Below are 19851 nucleotides of genomic sequence, written 5' to 3'. Positions count from 1 at the left end.
ATAGGTGTGGCCATTGGAAGAGGAATCCAGCTGGAGAAGTTAGCATGAGCACAGGCAAACAGGATGGCAGCTTGGGGAAGTGCATCCAACTGTGGAAAGAGATGTGTCAGTGCTCCAGATGGGACAAAAGAGCACAGTAGCACCCTGACATATGCACCTATGCAAGGGGAGACAGAAGTGACATCGCCTTATCTGGGAAGCCTCAGTGAAGACGGAAGACCATGGCATTCTCCCAAACAGGGATGCCACAAGATCATATTAGTACCGTAACAGTGGCAGCTAACTGTATGGCTCTGACCACAACCCCTTGAGCTCAGCACTGCTCTGAGTACAGACAAACCAAGGAAGGCAATAAAAGTCATTCAGGACCATGTAGCTCCAGACCACTGGAATTGGGAGTATGAGAAAGCCTGGAGCCTGGCCCTGATACAGAATCCCCAAATAATAACTGAGGCTGGAGATACAAGTAAACAGAAGAAGAGCTCAAATATCAGAAAGAAAAAAAAACATGGAAAAAGAGTTGCCCAAGAAAGAAACCCGACAGATCAGAATGCTTCCTTGGAGGTTATATGTGATCCTTTAATTTTTAATTGCTATGTTTTTTCTCATTCCCTATCTTTCATAACTCTCAACAGATTTAATTACTGTTGAAAATTGGAAAGTGACAAATTTAGGCTTGATGTGAGCAAAACCTTCCTAACAATTAAAACTATCCAGCAGTGGAATGGGCTGCCTGGAGAAGTCATGTTTTTGTCCTCATTGATGGTTGGATGACTCATCTTTCTCATGTGAGGTAAAGGGTGAGCTGTTGTTCAGGTGTAGGTAGGAATTGATAATTTGGTTATCCCTTTCACAATAAAGATTTTGTGATTAAAGATTAAAACAGCTTTTTAGGAAAATCGTGTATTTAAATTTTTTCCCCATCACCCCAAAACAGCGATCCCACTGTATATCCCCTTCCCCCAATCTGCTCTCTCCTATATCCTCACCGAGCCCCCTCTGACTTTCCAGTAGGACAAGATGGATCTCTATACCCCAGTGCCTGTATATCTTATTTCCCAGTTGCATGTAAAAAAATATATATATATGTATATGTATAAAAACATATTTTTTAAACATTTGATTATAAACTTTGAATTCCAGATTCATTCCCTTTCTCCCTTGTCACCCACCCTTACTGGGAAGATGAGCAATTCAATATAGGTTGTACATGTGTAGCTATGCAAAACATTTCCATAGAGAATATATTTTTGTGGAGTTTTTTGTTTTTTGCTTTTTGGAGGGGGGAAGGCAGGGCAACTGGGGTTAAGTGACTTGCCCAAGGTCACACGGCTAGGAAGTGTTTAGTGTCTGAGGCAGTATTTCAACTCATGTCCTCCTGACTCCAGAGCTTGTATGCCACTGTACCACCTGGCCACCCCTCCACAGTGGATATATTATAGAAGACTGACTACATTTCCCTCCATCCTATCCTGCCCCCCACTTGTTCTATTCTCTACTTTGACACTGTCCCTTTTTAAAAGTGTGCTTCTAACTACACTCCCCCCAACCTGCCCTCCCTTCCATCATCCCCACTCTCATCCCCTTCCCCCCTACTCTCCTGTAGGGGGAGATACCCTATTTAGTATGGATATCATTTCCTCCCTAAGCCAAATTCAATGAGAATAAGGTTGACCCATTCCCTTTTGCCTTCCTGTTCTTCCCCTCCATTGTAACCATTTTCCCTTGCCACTTCTATATGAAATAATTAACCCCATTCTGTCTCTCCCCATCTCCTCTCATTATATACTTCTCTCACCTCTCAATTTCACCTTTTATGTATCAACCCTTCCTATTCAATTGAACCTATGCCTTCTGTCTATGTATACCTGTACACATATCTATACACACTCACATATGTATTCATTCACCCATATACCCTCTTATATAGACATATATATTCATGTGTATATATATATATTTATATACACACACATTTATATTCCCTTCACCTAGCCTCATACTGAGAAAAGTTTCATAAGTTATAATTATTGTTTTTCCATGTAGGAATGTAAATAGTTCAGCTTTGATAAGTTCCTTATGATTTCTTTTCCCTGTTTACGTTCTCAAGTTTCTCTTGCTTCTTGTATCTGAATGTCAAATTTCCTATTCAACTCTGTTTTTTTCATGAAGAAATCTTGAAAGTCCTCAGTTTCATTGAATGCCCATATTTTCCCCTGAAACATGGTACTTAATTTTGCTGGGTAGGTGATTCTTGGTTTTAATCCCAGCTCCTTTGACCTCCAGAATATCATATCCCAAGCCCTTTGATCCCTTAATGTAGAAACTGCCATATCCTGTGTTATCCTGATTCTGTTTCCACAATATTCAAATTGTTTCTTCTTGGCTGCTTGCAATATTTTCTCCTTGATCTGGGAACTCTGGAATCTGGCTATAATATTCCTAGGAGTTTTCTTTTGGGGATCTTTTTTCATGAGGTGATGGGTGGATTCTTTCAACCTCTATTTTGCCTTCTGGTTCTAAAACATCAGGGCAGTTTTCCTTGAGAATTTCTTGAAGGATGATTTCTAGGTTCTTTTTTTGATCATGGCTTTCAGGTAGTCCAGTAATTTTTCAATGATCTCTCCTGGATCTATTTTCCAGGTCAGTGGTTTTTCCCATGAGATATTTCACATTGCCTTCTATTTTTTCATTTGTTTGGATCTGTTTAATAGTATCTTGATTTCTCATAAAGTCACTAGCTTCCATTTGCTCCTGTATAATTCTGAAGGAATTATTCTCTTCAGTGAGCTTTTGTGATTATTTTTCCATCAGGCAAATTTGGGTTTTTAAGGCATACTTCTCCTCATTGGCTTCTTGAGCCTCTTTTGCCATTTGAGTTAGTCTATTTTTTGAGGTGATATTTTCTTCAGTCAGGTTGTTGAATTGATTCATGATTTTCTTGTGTCATTCTCATTTCTCTTCCCAATTTTTCCTCCACTTCTCTTATTAGGTTTTCAAAATCCTTCTTAAACTCCTCTGTGTCTTGTAACCAATTCATATTTTTCTTGGAAGCTTTTGATGCAGGAGTTCTGACTTCCCTGTCTTCCTCCCATGCCATGCTTTGATCGTTTCTGTCCCCAAAAAAGGAATCCAAAGTTGGATTACTGAGCTTGCTTTTCTTTCTTTACTTGTTCATGTTGCCACTCAATTACTTGACTTGAGCTTTTTGCCACAGTAGAACTCTGCTTCCAGAGAGGACAGCTTTGTTTCAAATTGCTAGGGTTTTCGCAGCTGCCAGAGCTATTTGTTGGCTGTCCTCTCTGAAGCCGCCACAGGCTCTGGCACCTGGTCACATGCCCCAGGACCTCCACCATAAACAGCAATCCAGATCCAAGCAGGATAAAGCAAGAGCAATTACCCCTCAGACTTGTTGCTTGGTCCCCCTTACAATCTGCAGGCCAGGAGCTCTGAAGGAGCCTTGCAGTGGCAGCTACATGGCTTCAATGCCTCAGCTGCTTCTCCCTCCAGGGGCAGAGGCTGGACCACACTTTTGATCCCCCTATTCCCAACGTCCACACGGACCTTTTACTTTGCCTTTGCCATTCATGGGAATGAAATCTGGGAACCGCCACAGCTGCTGGTAACCTACTTTCCCGAAGTCCCTCCAGCTGCGACTAGTCATGACCATCCTGATGTTAAAACCACAGGCTCATGTGGAGCTGGTCTTGGCTCCCATCATGCTGCAATAGACCCTTTCTGTTGGCCTGCAGGGCTGACTTCAGCAGGAGATTTATTTCTGTCACTTTGTAGGTTCTGTAGCCCTAAAGTTTTAGAGTCATTTTTTACAGTTATTGGAGGTGGTTATAAGGGGAGCACAGGGACTTTTCCTGCTTCTATGCCACCATTTGGCTCTACCCCCTCGAGGTCAATTCTTGAAGGAGGTCAGTGATAGACCTCATGTTTACCAAAATATGGATAGGCAGCAGTTTTTTTGTCGAAATAAAGAAGAAACAAATTTGATTCCATTAGATTGGTGATTCTGTAATCACATGATGGCGCATAAATGTAATTCATTAATTTATCTTCATATTAATTTGCTGTAAGAAACAGTGAATATAATAAACATGGAGAAGTTTAAGTGAACTGGTGCCAAGGGAAGTAAGAAGTAGGAAAAAAACCAATGCACTCTGTGTATGAATGAATGAGAAAGCTTAAGTGTTTACTAAGAAATTTTAATGGCCAAGCTAGGTCCCAAAAAAAGAAATATGAGAGGGCATTTCTCTTTCTGTTTTGCTGATGTGGGAAATTATCGGTATAGAACACTTCATAGAAAATGATTCTTTTAAGTGCCTTCTTTAATTTTCTTCATTGTTTTTTTTTCATTCTTTGTTATAAAGGATAACTCTCTGTAGATGATATAAAAACAAAGATATCAATACAAGGTGTTTTTTTTTTGTTTTTGCTTTTGTTTTTGCTCCCTGTCTGATCTGAGAGGAACCCAGTTTGCTACTATTTCTGGTCTTTTGGGGTTAGCCTCTCAGATGAGTTAATAGAATATTCTAATTCTCAATATCTTTCCACAACAAATAATATGTTCTTCAAATAGGATTTCCTTATACCTTGGAAGTTACTGATTGTTGGCCCAGAAGCAAAAAAGATGTTTTCTGCATTTCTAATGATTTATTTAAACATACTAAAACACTGTGATAATCACAGATATTTCATCTCTGTAATAATATTACAGATTGCTCCATTCTCTGGATCATTAGGTATATACTTTAAAAAAGCAATTAGGTGTGTGATGAAATAATGAATTATTAGCAGAGTAGATTGTTAAACCTTCATTTTAGGTTTATCAAAACATTCTGAATTTCGGTTTGTTAAGAAGAAATACTTTCATCATTCATTTTTAACATTTGTGTTTTTCTGATATTGGAGCCCCCAAGAAATACCATCTGAAACTTGGATTGCTTCTAACATTTTGTATTTGATGAGATACGGTCTTGAGATAAATTATTCCCCTATTTTTTCTTCAAAGCACATACGTTTATCTTCAGGCAGTTGAAGTTCCTCCCCTCTCTGCACGTAAACATGATTTAAAAAATCTTAGGTACCTCCAGATCTTAGGTACCTCCATCATAAGTAATGAGAACATTTTGTGTTTCATACCTTGTAATGCAGGAAATAGTGAAGGAAAACAACAAGAGAAGAGAAATGGAGGAGAAGAGTAAGAGAGCCAAGCTTGCCAAAGAGAAAGCTGAGCAAGAAAAGCTAGAACGACAGAAGAAGAAGAAACAGCTGATGGAGATGAACAAAGGTATGGCCCTGTTCAGGGCACAGCTATCTAAAGATAGCCAAGGATGTTCTGAGTTCAGCGGTGGCATTTGGAACTTTCTAACTGCCATGTTCACAGCTAAGTTTTTTTTAAATATTAAAATGTACCCATTTTCTGGTTTTCTGCAGCCTTATTCTCTCCTGAGCTCTTGTCTCACATCACCAGCTGTCTATTAGATATTTCCAGCTGAAAATCCCACAGTCATCTTCATTTCACCACGTATAATAAGGAGCTCTTTATCTTTCAATGCCACACCCTCACCTCTTCCAAACCTACCTATTATGGTTGATGGTATCACCATCCTCCCAGTCATCCAGGCTGAAAACGTCAGTCCTCCTTGACTCCTCGGTGTCCGTCCCTTCCTATGTCCAATCGTGCACCAGGTCTTGTCAGTTCAGCCTTCACAGTACTTCTTGTGTCTCTCCTCTTCCCTCTAATGGTTGTCTCCTTAGTTTAGGCCCTAAGTATCTCTCACCTGGGCCCTTGTAGTACGTCCTTCCCCCAGTTACTTTCCCTGCCTCAAATCTTTCCACTCTCCAGTCTGTCCCAACAAAGAGAGTTTCCTAAAACACAGGTAAGGCCCTGTCATTCCTCCGGAAACTCTGGTAGCCCCTATTGGATCAAATAGAAATTTCTGTGTCTGGCATCCTGGCCCCAAGCCACCTTTCCATGCTCATTATAAGCTATTCCCTTTTGTGTGCTCTGCAGTCCAGTCCTTCTGAACCCCTACTGTTCCTCATAAATGATCCTCTACTTTTGACCTCCATGCTGCTTTGGCATTAGTGCTGGATGAAGTGCCCCCTCCTCACTATCTCCCCTTGGACTACCTCTTTTTCTTTAAAGAACAATTCAAACGTCATTCATTTGTGAGATGTTTCCTAATCCCTACCCACTAAATTACTTTGCATTTATTTTGTATATGTTTGTGTCCTATCTTTCCCATTAGAATTTATAGACAGCGTGATATGCTGAATCAAGGAATTTACTTGGAGTCAGGATGACCTAAGTTCACATCCCAACTGTAAACACTTAGGAGCTGTGTGACCCTGGATAAGTCACTTAACCTGTCTCTGTTTTCATCTCCTATGAGATGAGCGGGTTTGATTTAATGGCCATTATAATTTGGGGAGGGGGGCTTTAAAGCTGTGATCCTATAGATGTAAACTCCTTAAAAGCAAGAACTTTTTTTATTTTTGCTTTTGTATTACCAGAACCTAGCCCAGTGGCTGTCACATAGTGAATTTTTAATAAATGTTTATTGAGTTGATTAAGGAAAGAATGGATGAAGAAGATAAAGATGGATTTTGCACTGGAAATGAGGGGGCTGCCAGTGAAATACCTTAATTTTCACAAGAAAATATGACTTTAAAGTCTGTGCTGGGGCAGGGTGACAGGTAGTTTTAGAAGCCTTAAGAAGGAAAGACTTAGGGGTGGCTGGGTGGTGCAGTGAACAGAGCACCAGCCCTGGAGTCAGGAGGACCTGAGTTCAAATGCGGCCTCAGACACAACACAAAAAACTAGCCATGTGACCTTGGGCAAATCACTTAACTGCAATTGCCCTGCCTTCTCCCCTCCAAAAAGCAAAAAATAAAAATAGAAGGAAAGACTTAGAACAGCTACTAACACTAGTTAATCAGGAAAGAGTAAATATGGTCGTGCAGCAATAAGGGCCCAGTGAAGATAAATTAATTCAAGTTTGTAGTGTGTTTCTTTGCCCTAGGTATATGACTTACTCCCTCAGTCTTTAATAGCTCCTGAGTAAAAGCAGAGAAGGTACTTGGTGGGGGATAACACTGGGTTGTTTGACACTCTTTCTTCTAGAATACACTATGTACTCTCTTCCCACTGATGCTGGGAATATTTGTGTTAGAATCTACCCAAGACTGGGGGGGGGGGGTGTAAATAAATACCGTGCCATTTCAGGAAATATTTTTTAATTTGATCTAATTCTATCAGGTTGATGACTATTAAAGGGAAGCACACTAATGGGGATCCATGACCTTTAGTTTTAGGAGTGTAGACCCTGAATCTTAGACAGCTAGGTTGTATAGCAGATAGAGCACTGGGCTTGGAGTCAGGAAGACCTGAGTTCCAATCCAGCCTCTGAGTAGCTGTGTTATCCTTGGCAAGTCACTTAACCCCTATTTGCCTCCATTTCCTCATCTGTAAAAGGGTAACAATTATAGCATCTGTTTCCCAGGGTTGTTGTGAGGATCAAATGAGATGATAATTGTAAACTAGTTAGCACGAGACCTGATGCATCGTAAGCATTAACTGAATATTAGCTTTGACCAGCATTTTATTATTATATTGCTATTGTGGCACATCTAGGGACTCGGCCTGGAACCTGCAAGTATTGGTTTAGGAAGGTCATCCAGAGGGGAATACTACAGAAGTCTCATAACTTTGAGTGATGGTGAGGTCTAAAGTCTGACCACCTCCATGTCACCTCACAGGACAAAAGGAAGTGATGAGGAAAGACTGGAAAGAGGACCAAGTCTTATGTTTACTCTTGCTACTGGCCCACTATACGGAATAGACTGGGCCTGCCTCAGGCTTATCCAAGGGTGGTTTAGCTGCAATGCTAAGGAACAGAATGGGATACTCACAGGCCAATCAATGGTTAACAAAAGACATACTTATCCATGACATAGAAGGGCTATTCACCAAAGACATAGAACTTAGCTTGGATATATGCATCTCCCTTCTTCTCCATATAGATCTGTGTCTGATCAGCAAGGCAGTGGTGGGGCAGGGTGTGATGAGTGGTGTCCTTGGGACTTCAGCAACAGTGAAAGACCTGACTCTGGTAGGCGTTTTAATGTCCTTAAGGGCCCAGGAAGCCAATCAATATGGCCTGTGGCCACCAAGAAGCTGATTCAGAACCTATAGGAATTAAGTCTTAACCCCTTGGGCCAGTCAAGCCATGGAGACAGCTTCCTTGGCTTTTAAGAAATGGTCTAGACTAACCTTGATCGTGGGGGCAAAGGCAAGCAGAACCATAGCAGATATTTTCACAGCATCCTATGTGGCAAACCTTGTAATGGGCAATGAGGATGTGAAAGTCAAAAACAGCCCTTCACTCCCCCCGACGCTTAGCTTCAAGAGTAACTTATATTCCCTCAAGGGAGACATACACACAAATAAGTATATACAAAAGAAATATGAATTTAAAAACATTTTTTTAGAAATGGGGTAGGCCAGGAGAATAAGAAAAGGATACATGGAGTGTCAGCTGAGCCTAGAAAGAATGAAGGGCTTCTGAGAGCCAGAGATAAGGTGGAAGTCCATTCCAGGCCTGTGGCACAGTTTATGCAAAAGTTTGAAAAGGAGATTATGGCTGTTTTGTGTGAGGAACATCAAGAAGACTAGTTTGGTCCAACCTTAGAGTGTGGAGAGGGGAACAACGTAGAATAAGATTGGAAAGGTAGGTTTGTGCCAGGTTGGGAAGAAATTTAAATGTTGAACCCCAAGAGTTTATGTTTGATCCTTGAGGCAGTATGGAGCCCCTGGAGTTGATTGAATAGAGGTGGTGGGCTTGGATTGAGTCAAGAGCCCTCAACAATAATAGTAACCTGGGGAGAGGGCAGGGTTTTGAGTTGTGTTTGGGACATGTTTAGGGAGGTGCCTATGACTGTGTTTGTATTGAGATGTCTACTAGGTGACTGGTGATGAGGGCTTGGAGATTGGGAAGGAGGCTAGAGCTAGATGAATAGATCTGGAAGCCACATGTGTAGAGGTGATAATTAAGCCTGTGGGAGCCAACAGATCACCAAGTGAGATGCTTTAGAGAAGAAAAAGGAAAGAGGACCCAGAACAAAACCTTAGAAGATCCTCAGGAATGTAGGAGTGATGTGAATGAAGAATTGGCAAAGGAGGGCTGAGGAGTGGCCAGAGAGGAAGGAGGACCAAGAGAAAACGGTATCAAGAAGTCCCTGTGAAGATGGCATCCCCTAGAAGAGAAGGTGCACAGAAGGAGTGTTCCATGCTAAAGAAATGTTAGCAGCGAGGGATGTCTTCCAGGGGAAGCTAGATTTCAGTGTACATAAGAGTGGAAAGATGGAAAAAGAAGATGCCTGAACTAAAGGGAAGTTTGTTCAACTCAGAATGGGGCTTTCTTCCTGAGGGTGCCATGGAAAAGGAGGGCAGAATGGGGCAGGGCCAAAGATGGCTGGGCATGAGATAGGTTAGAATGGGAACAGGGAAAGGAGATTTTTGCCTCAGGTGAGGTTAACTCTGATTATAGAAAGCAGTTGGTAAAATGGTGAGGGTCTGCTTGCCTTTGGATTGGATCAAGTTGAACTCCCGCCCTCTATGTTCCATGATGGCAGTAATCTGTTCTTTCTCTAGCTACTAGGGAAGAGGGTGTTGAGACAGCAGTAGATCAAATTGGGCATCTGGGTGGATAAATACCTAAAGCTGCTTGTTTTCCTTCTTGTGTTGGTGGATGGGAGGGGGTGGAAGGAGGGGAAGAAGCTAGTGTTCTTATTGTTAAATTAATTCCCTCTACTTACTTTTGATTAAGGTGTTATGGCATTCTTTATTTAGGGATATGAGGGCTCCCTGGCATGAGTGGATGTTTCCTTTATAATTCTGTAGTCTGATGAAGAAAAACGTGGTATGGTCCCAGTTAGCAAAAATGGCACAAGGTTCATCAGAGCAGCAAGACAGGAAAGAGCAAGTGATGGATCCTTGAGACTCAGCTTTGTCAACTGGAGGCTCAGAGAACCATGGCTTCAAGAGGTGATTAAACCAGGCTCTTCTCCTGTGGTGAGGTCTGTTCTGTGGAGCAAATTCGGACCCATAAAATCTTCATCCTTTGTCTATGACTTGCCTTTTCTACGCAGTTAACAGATGTGACAGATTCCTTCCTGTGAAAATAATGATAAAGATATTGGAGTGGGGTTATAATGATCAGGCAGATGAGCCTGCTAATTAGAATCCAGTATAGTGGTTCTAGATTGAAGATTATGGCATTAAAAGGAGGTCATCACTAGACATGATGCAGTTCGTTTAAAACTAGCAAGAGGATGATGAAGGTGGCAAAGGGGTTGGCAAATGAGCCAGCTAGCTAGAGATAACTAACTTACTAACTGCAGTAATTCAAGGCAATCTTTAAAATAATGTTTCCTTCTCTCTTTCTACCCCTGGATGCTAGCAGTCCAGGTCCTGGTGAAGACAAGTATTTTGCGGAATGCACACATACTTGCATGTCAAGATGGCATGGACCATTTGATGGTCCCTAGAAATCATGCCTGGCTTTGTGGCTCTTGTACCAGAAAGTATAATTGTGAGCTTGGCACATATGGTGTGGGCAATGATGGGGTAGAGAAGAAAAAAGGGGCTTTGTAACCTCCTGTGCACAGGATGTCATTCGTTTGTTCAGCACACATTTATCAGGTGCCGATTATGTGCCAGGCACTAGGCCCTGGGGATACAGAGAAAACATGACACAGGCCTTATCCTGAAAGAAGAGCTTTGCATGTCCAAGCAAGGAGGCCATATTAGATCTGAGAGGTATTGGGGAGCCAGTGGTGATGTGGGCAGACCTCCGACTCATCTCCCATGACATGGCACTAGAAACATCTGGGAAAAAGATGAGAAATGAAAGAAAGAGTTCCTGGGTCAGTGGCATGACAGGTTTGCCTGTTTTTATCACTACTTTATTTGAAAGTGATTTTAGTCCTTTTTGCTAATTATTCAACCTATTTCCTTGTGGGACTGGACAGTAACACTGCTGATTCCATGGGCTTTTTAAATGAAGTTTGTGTCCTTGACAGAACCTGGAGTTCTGCAGTCCTGAAAACCAAACTTCTGTTTTACTTTCCAATTAAACCACATGTCCAGAGGGTGTAACAGTCCTGCACAATTGTTCTGCAAACATGGGCAGCCCTTGACTAGCTCTAAGTGTGACAGAGAAACAGAAGGCCTAGTTTAATTTTTTTTTTAGTTCTTGTTTTTAATATGCCAAGATGTGGCTAACTGCCTTTTCTAAAATGATTGAAGCCCCTGGATAGCTATCAAAATAACCGCTTTTAGCCCATGTTCATCTAAGGGCCTCTTCTGTGCCTTCTGCTGTCTTATCTCCAGATTCAGACCAATCAAAGAGGGCTGTACACAGTTTACTCTCTCGATTTGGGCATTTACAAATGTCAGACTCTTGAGTTGTAAATAATGGCATTATTCTTTTCTTCCTGAAGTGGTACACATGTTCCTTGTGGTTTCTAAATAAAAGAGAGACCCCAGTTTCTATCATAAGAAAACTATAATCTTAATAATGGAGAAGGCACAGAACATAATCGAAGCCCCAAAAGGTAGAGGTAGAGACCAAAGCCAGCCTATAATATAGTATATTTTATTTTTATGTTTTATTCATGCCTTTAAAAAACAACAACAAAAACAACACTGTCACTTCTCAGTGACTTGCCCAAACCCAGTGGAACCTCATAATAATATTTTGACCATCTTTTTTAGCTTCACAGGGACCCCACAGGCCATCTAGCCTTCCCCCCTCCTTGCATCCCTTATTTTACAAATGAGGTTAATTGAGTTGCCCAGAGTCATACCGATAGCAACTAGGAGAGGTGGGATTAGAACTCAGATCACTCGACTTCAAATGTAGCACCCTTTTCCTCTGTCACTTCATACCTTTGGTCCACCACTTCTCTGCAGGAGGTATGCTTCGCTCTGAGTGTCCTGCATTGATTGGATTTTGGCAGTAAGAAGACTGGAAAGGTAGGAGGAGGCTAGGTACGAAGGACTTTAGGTACTAAATAGTGAACATTTTGTATTTGCTCCTGGAGGCAATAGGGACCCACTAGAGTTTGTTGGGTGAGGGAATGAGTGACATAGAACTACACTGTAGGGAAATCATTTTAGTGACTGATTGGAGGATGGATTGGAGTGTGGAAAGACTCAAGGCAGGCAGACCCATCAGCAACTATTGCAGTGATCCAGGTGTTAGGTAATGAGGGTCCTGTACCAGGGTGGGGGCGGTATCAGAGGAAAAAAAGGGAGCATATTGGAGAAAGGTTGCAATGGAGAAATTGGCAGGCTTTGGAAATAGCTTGACTATGGGAGTGAGAGTGGGGGAAGAGATATTGAGGAGGCCAGGATGACTTCTAGCTTGTGAAGCTGGGGGGTTCTGGGATGATCATGTTGCCCTCTACGGTAAGAAGAAATGTAGGGGGGAAGGCATCTTGGAGGAAAGATAATGACTACCATTTTGAATACATTGAGTTCAAGATATCTGCTGGTCATTCGATTCAAGATGTCTGAAAGGCATTTGGAGATATGAGATTGGAGGTGAGCAGAGAGTTTGGGACAGGATAGGTAGATTTGAGAATCATCAGCATTAAGATGGTCATTAAATCCATGGGAGCCGAGGAGATCACCAAGTGATCACCAAGTGAGAGGGAGAAGAGCAGCGGGCCCAGGAGAGAGCCCTGAGAGACACTATAGTTAGAGGGCATGATTTGCAGAAGGATCCAGTGGAGGAGAAAAGAAGGAATGTTCAGGTAGGTAAGAAGAGAGCCAGGACACAGGGGTGTCCCAAAAACCTAGAGAGAAGAGAGAATTGAGGAGAAGAGGGTGATTAGCAATGTCAAAGATTGTAGAGAAGTTAAGGACAATGAGGACTGATAAAAGGCCCATTGGATTTGACAATTAAGATCATCAGTAGCTTCAGAGAGGAGCAGTTTTAGTGAAATGACAAGGTCAGAAGTCAGATTGTAAAGAAATGAGAGGAGAGAAAGTGGTGGCACCTACCTAAATGACCTTTTGGAGTTTATCCACAAAGAGCAGAAGACATATAGGACAATAGTTAATGGGGATAGAAGGGTCAAGTGAGGATCTTTTCAGGATAGCAGAGACATGAGCATGTTTACAGGCAGTAGGAAGTGAACCACTAGACGGGATTGAAATTACATTAAACAGTAGGAATGACAGTGGGAACAATCTGTTGGAGGAGACAGATTGGAAGGGGATTGCTTAAACATCCAGATTGGCCTTCGTCAGGAGTAAGGCTACATCATCATGTTAGAGGTAAAGGAGGAGATGGTAACAGAAGGCATCTGGATGATAAGAGATTACAAAGAGGGGAAAAGAGGGAGTTCACAGCAAAGGGCCTCGGATTTTTATGTAAACTGTGAAGCAGAGTTCTCGGCGGAGAGAGTAGGAGAGGGACAGGCATGGGAGGTTTGAGGAGGGATGAAAAGATTTGGAAGAGCTGCTATGGAGAGTAGGGTAGTGATATGGCAGGAATAATAGGATGGCCTAGCTGCAATGAGGGCCTAGTTGAGGTTGTGTAATATGAATTTATAATGGGTCCAGTCAACTATCTCACAACTTTCTCATAGGGAGCAAAGGTGATGAATGGTGGGAGTGATCCAAGGCTGTCATATGATAAGGAGACTGGAGATGCAAGAGAAGAGGACAGTATAGAGTTGATTTGATTCACTAAAAGGTCAAGATTGGGAGAAGAGGAGATAGTGGCTAATGGGGGAAGGCAAATAATTGTATCGCCAAGGGGTTGGAGGTCACAGTGAGGATGAAGAGTGAGGTAAATAGGGGAAGGCCAAGGGACAAGTGAAAAAACCAATAGATTATTGTTGGATAAGGGGATTTCAGAATTCTTGAACATTGAGGCAGGATAAAGGGTGTGACCATGTTTGTGTGTACCTGAGGTGGGGTGGAGGAGTAGCTGGTAAGAGGTGGGTAGGTATTTGAGGGAGAATCAATATAATGAAACACTTGGCAGTTTTTATTCTCACTTTGCACTGAAAGAAGCATAAAATGTGATTATTATGTTTGGAAGTACTTGTGATATGCAAGGGAGATATTTGCCATACCTTGGTGAAGAGAGATATGTGCTCTTTGAAAGAATCTTTGCTATAAGGCAAATACTAGGGAAAAAGTGTCCTATATGTTCAAAACAACAGAAGCCAAGTCAGTTTGTGGAAGGGACCAAGACCTGGAGCGGCTGTACTCTTTCTCAGTGATTTCACCACAATGAAATCTTAGACAAACCATACACAATCAGGATCCCATAGAGCTGAAAGTAAGAGCAGTAAGATATATGGGAGAGGCATGTAAAATTGTACCCATTCATCAGTGGGGAACATTCGGGAATGTAACTATAGCAATAATTGTGGAAAGTAAAAAAAAATGCTTATTTTTATGATCTAGGTTTGATCATCTGAGTTCAGGATTAAGTAACGATAACATCGAAACTACACTACTAGGGAATTATATTCCCCAGTAAATACAAAGAAAGGCTTTCAAATATGTTTTTTAAGAGAGAATTAGAAATCAAAAACTAGAGGCAATGGTCAGGTCACAATCACTGTTACACTTATTAATAATAAAAAATAATTACTGCCATTTCAGTAGTGCTTGAAGTTTTACAAACCACTTTGCCATCTCACTCAAGCCTTATAACAACATTCTAGATATCATTACTCCAATTTTATAAATGAAAAAGCTGAGTCTCAGAAAAACTAAGTGACTTTGAACCCAAATCTCTGAATGGAGATTTACCACAGTACTTCTCAACCAAAAGAATATAAAGGGGTAGGGGCAAGGGAGACGTTAAAAGTCTTTAAGGGATGTGTTTTAAGAAACTTTGATGGTTTAATGGAACCGTTTTTTATCCTTGTAGATACTCCTTCTATGGGTGCTTAACATATTCTCTCCACATCTGATCATTCTCTGCCTTTCTTTTCCATGTCTTTCACTAAATCCCCCATAGAGAATGTTTTGCCATCTTGAATGACTCTAGGCCATTCTCTGGTTCCTTCAATATTATGAGTGAACCAGTGTACTCCTTGGATTGTCTAGCTACTATCCCTTGTTCTCACTAGTTGACCAGTCCATCTTTATGGTGAATGTGTATGACTAGAAAATGAAATTTACTGTTCTTTCTTAAAAATTATAGATATGTTTATATTTATTATCATCTTGCTTTTTAAATTTTTTAATTTTTTAAAAATTTATTTTATTTTTTCTTTTTGGAGGGCAGTTGGGGTTAAGTGACTTGCCCAAAGTCACACAGCTAGTTGTTGTGTTAAGTGTCTGAGGCCGGATTTGAATTCAGGTATCACCGTCCTTTTTGAATAGATCCCTTGCCCCTCTTCAACCCAGAGAGCCATCCTTTATAACAAAGAATGAAACAAAGAGGAAAAAGCCACTTAGAAAAAAACTAATCAACACACGATATTATGTACAATATTCTATATACAGTCCCCCCTCCTCTGTCAAAAAGGTTGGAAGGTTAATATGATACAGTAGAATGGAAGACTGACTTTGATTTCAGAGGATCTGAGTTCACATCCTGCCTCCGATGCTTATGATACATGCAAATCACCAAGCCTAAGTCTCAGTTTCATCATCTGTATGAACCTGTGATCCTGTGAAAGTACATTCTCTGTCTTCTTTGGGGCCATTTTCCTTGTTGGTGTTTCATTTGACATAGTTATCATTGGGTCTAGTGATTTCCTAATTCTCCTGATTTCACTTATCAGTTCATTTAAGTCTTCCCATGTTTCTCTGTATTTTTAATACTCATGATTTTTTACTGTAAAGTCATTTTCCATGATATTCCTGTACTGCATCTTGTTTCACCATTCCCTAATAAGAATCCACTGTGTTTCCAGTTTTTTGGTACTTAGGTACTTTAGGTACTTTAAACGCAAGTCATCCTTGCTGAAATGTTTCAACCTGTTCCCTCCTCCCCCATTTATCTTTCCATTGCTTCATGACTTCAGGTTGCAACTTCCTCCCTTGAATTAGATCACAGCCACTCACCTCGGGGGATGACTTTTCAGAAAAAGTGTAATCGAAAAATGGTGCACCTGCCACTGATTTTGTGATGAGCAGCTCCAGTCTTGTCTAAGCTGGTCCTAGATCGACATCACTCTGCTCTTTGTCCTCACTATGTGTGTCCTCCTGTGACTGATCAGACCAATGGGCACTCGGAAGGCTCTAGCATAGGACAGATGGGAATATCTACACTGGTAGTATAACATGACTCCAAGAACCTCAGCTCACCTTCCCACCACAATGAAGCCCCAGAAAGTCTTTTCCTCTCCCAAAATGTGCCATTCTATGATTTTCAACCACATGTAATATTGGTGACATACATACATACTTAGACTTAAGCTATATACTGTAACTTAGATAATAATCAGGACCCAGAACAAAATTATATGGTGTTTTAATAACCCTATATCTAGTCTGCTGCCACAAGTCTCTTAAACATCGATACTGTGTTGTTTATACCTATATATACACATATGTGCATATTATTTACATACATACACACAAATGCACACATACGTGGATATGTATATATGTACATATACACAATGTAGTAGATAGAGTGCTGGTCTTGGAGTCAGAATGGCCTGAGTTCATTTTCTGTGGCTGACACATGCTAGCTGTGTGACCCTAGGCAAGTCCCTTGACCTCTCAGGGCTTCAGGCAACTCTCTCAGAGTGTAAGTTATTGAGCGCTCCTTTCAGCATTTTAGAGCACAGTTGGTTCCTGGGCATCTACCTTTGGCCCTTCTTATCAAAGGACTTCTATAAGTCCTCTAAATGATCTAACCAACATACCAGACAACTCACTGCATCTTAGTCCTTAAGCATGCCATTGTACTACTTGGAGTTTTTATCTCTTATCCCTAAATCTTGCTGAATGCCTGGTCCCCTCCTAGCTCTCTGCCCTTGTGCTGGTTATGCCCACTCATGGAGTGCTCTCCTTCCTCATCTCTCCTATTAACATCCTGGCTTCTTTCAGGAGCGTTCCCTCCCCCCCATAAAGCAATACCTTCTGCGGGTTAGACTTTTCATGGCTCTGTCAACGGCTCTAGGCTTTCCCTTCTCAGGCTCTCTTGCATCTGCTCTGTGTATATCTCATATGTATCCATACATCTGCATGTATCTCCTAATAGAACAGAAGTTCCTTGAGAGTCAGGACTGTTGGAATTTTTGTCTTTGCACCTCTGTACTTACCTCCAGCGCTAGCCTATAGCAAGTACTTTATAAAGGTTGGTGGGGACTCATGTGGCCTCAAGGCTGCAGGTTCCCCACCCCTGATTTAGTCCCCATATCTTTTTTTTCTGCTGATAAGTTGTAGAAGACATTGGGCAAGAGACAGCAGGCTAGGAGAGGCCAGTTCCCAGAAAGGCATTAGGAAGGCCAAACAGCATATCTAATCAAAGAAGAAGCACTAACCATTGCTTGGACTCATGAAGATGGACTGTTGTCCAGAAATAGCATAGCATCATATTCACCACACACACACACACACACTTAAAGCTTGGTCCATTTTCCTAATGGCTAAAGTTTTTGCATGAACCACTTGTCCTTTGTTTTGCACATAATTTCAGAGAGCCTGTATGTGCTTGTTGAATGCTTTGAATGGGAACTTTAGATCCTGCTGTTGAATCCCCACATTTAAAAATAAATCTGGGGAAAAACGTATACAGTGTTATAGCATTAGGGGTGAGACAACCTCTGATCTCATTGATGTAGAGAGTTTCCTGTGAGGAAGTCCCTTTTCTGAGACAGCTTGACACCTTCTGTTCGACTTAGTCCCAGACAGTTGCCTAGAACACAGATTGGTTAAGACTCTAATCTAGGGCCATGTGGCAGCCCTTCCTCATAGGTGGGACTTGAACCTACATCTTCTTGGTTCTGAGGCTAGCTTTCTGTCCACTGCACCCAAGGTTATGATCGAGGGACCCTTCAAGGGGTTAGAACTGTATTCATAATAATAGCAAATAATTTTCCCTTCTAATACAGTATTAATAAATATAATCCATGTAAACACAAATTCAGTAAGGGACTCCTGAGACCACCAGCTCTTCAACATGCTAACTTATTTGCATCTTATGCAAAATATTAGTCATGAGCCACAATTTTTGGATTGCTGTATACACAATAATGGATTTTAGGGACACTCTCAGAAGAGTGTGAAGAAATTGATCATCTTTTGAATAATCAGTTGATTACGTGGTTAAATGAAGCAGTCTCCAAAGCATGCAAATGTTCTCTTTGTGTGCAGAAAAGTTGAGAAATTAAGCAGGAAGCCTTTTTTCAAGCATGTTAAAATATAAAAGTGCTACTGGAAAAACAGGCCGTCCAAAGCTGCAAGCTCCCACTCCAGTTCTGATGCAGACGTCATTTAATCAGTACCCGTTTAGCTCTTCACTGTATCTGATTATCCTGGCACTTAGAATCACCTTTCTACTACCAGCACAAGGATAAAGAATGAGCTGTCTTAGTCAGACTTACTAATGAATCCATCTTTCCAAACCATATTAACAGTTTTGACCAGTGGAGCTGGAAAGAATCTGAATTAGCTTTCACTCGAGTAGTTGATAACTCTTTTGCATTTCTAAATTTTCTACCTTTGAAAAAAAGAAATCACACCAGCAAAGTGTGCATGGATTAACTCATGGCATAGGCAGACATATCTGCTCCACCAGAATTGGAACTCTGTTGTTTGCAGATTCCTCACACTTTCTCCCCTGTTCTGAAAACCCCAAATAATGGCATTAACCCAAAGGGCATTCAAATAGCACTCTCACTATTAATTTCTCATATCCTTTATGGGAGGGAATCTTTCAGGAAAATTCTACAGATGCTAATGTGCAACTCCCAGCTACTAATGAAGAGCTCAAGCAGTTAGTAAGGAAGGATCGGTACTTAAACAAGGGACCTGGTAGAAGGCCATGCAGGAAAAGGAAAGATGTAACCTTTGCTGGCTCCCTATCTGTTGGCCCAAACTGGCCTGCTGCCTTCAGCTGGTATTTCAAGAAATGCACATGTAATCAAAATGAGTCATTTCCTCACCATTCTGGAGCTCTTTCTGAAGAGGAAATTTTCAGTTGGTTTTTTTTTTCTAAATAAACCTACCAGACAGTAATGATTTTAGCTGAACCGTTTGAGATGTTGGCAAAAGAAGGTGTTGTATAGCTTTATTTTTGTGGGGCAGGGGAGAATTTATTTAAAGGTTATTGGTAAATATATCTCATTTCTGTTACATTACAAAGTGCCCCATCTCCAAGAAAAACCACTGAGGCAGAACTCTGAGCCAGTGGCACTTTATTAAAGGGTCTGTGGTCCCCTCGAATGAAGTGGACCTCAGATCTTCCTCCAGGACCTTATTTTTTGTAAGGTTTGATACCTAAGCACTCTACAGGGGCTACATAAAGTACAGAATCCCAGTAGTTGATAGACTTTGCTCTTGAGGACCTGAAATGAAGATGGACGAGGCAAGAGTCATCTCCAGTGACCAAATGGTCATAAGACGGTTACCTGTTTGTGTTGGGCAAGAGAAAGTGGTCTGGAAGTACAAAAATTAGTTGGGGAACTTTCCAAAGAATCCAGGCATCCCACCCATGCTGGCTTTGGACAGGAAATTTGAGTGAAACAGGGTGGAGATATCTCTGTCATCATTCTTGTGGTTGCCCAAGTGAGTCTCATAAGTTCCTGGATCTCATATTAACCCTTCTCTTTTTTTCACATAGT

General features: G+C 41.3%; 1 protein-coding gene across 1 annotated transcript in view; it reads left to right on the top strand.

Annotated features, from left to right (window-relative positions):
• Nucleotides 1-19851, top strand: part of DIAPH2 (diaphanous related formin 2) — an 873453-nt gene that overhangs the window by 678963 nt on the left and 174639 nt on the right. Inside the window, exon 26 of the mRNA XM_069065282.1 lies at nucleotides 5164-5299. Within this exon, the coding sequence (XP_068921383.1) occupies nucleotides 5164-5299 (136 nt within the window). The remainder of the gene's footprint in view (nucleotides 1-5163; nucleotides 5300-19851) is intronic.

This window comes from Petaurus breviceps, unplaced genomic scaffold, assembly GCF_028583685.1.
Source record: "Petaurus breviceps papuanus isolate PSGF00001 unplaced genomic scaffold, PetGlider_PUasm1.0 90681, whole genome shotgun sequence".
NCBI classification, from domain to species: domain Eukaryota; kingdom Metazoa; phylum Chordata; class Mammalia; order Diprotodontia; family Petauridae; genus Petaurus; species Petaurus breviceps.
The sequence above is the reverse complement of the archived record's forward strand: the minus strand, read 5'-3'. Positions and strand labels throughout refer to the sequence as shown.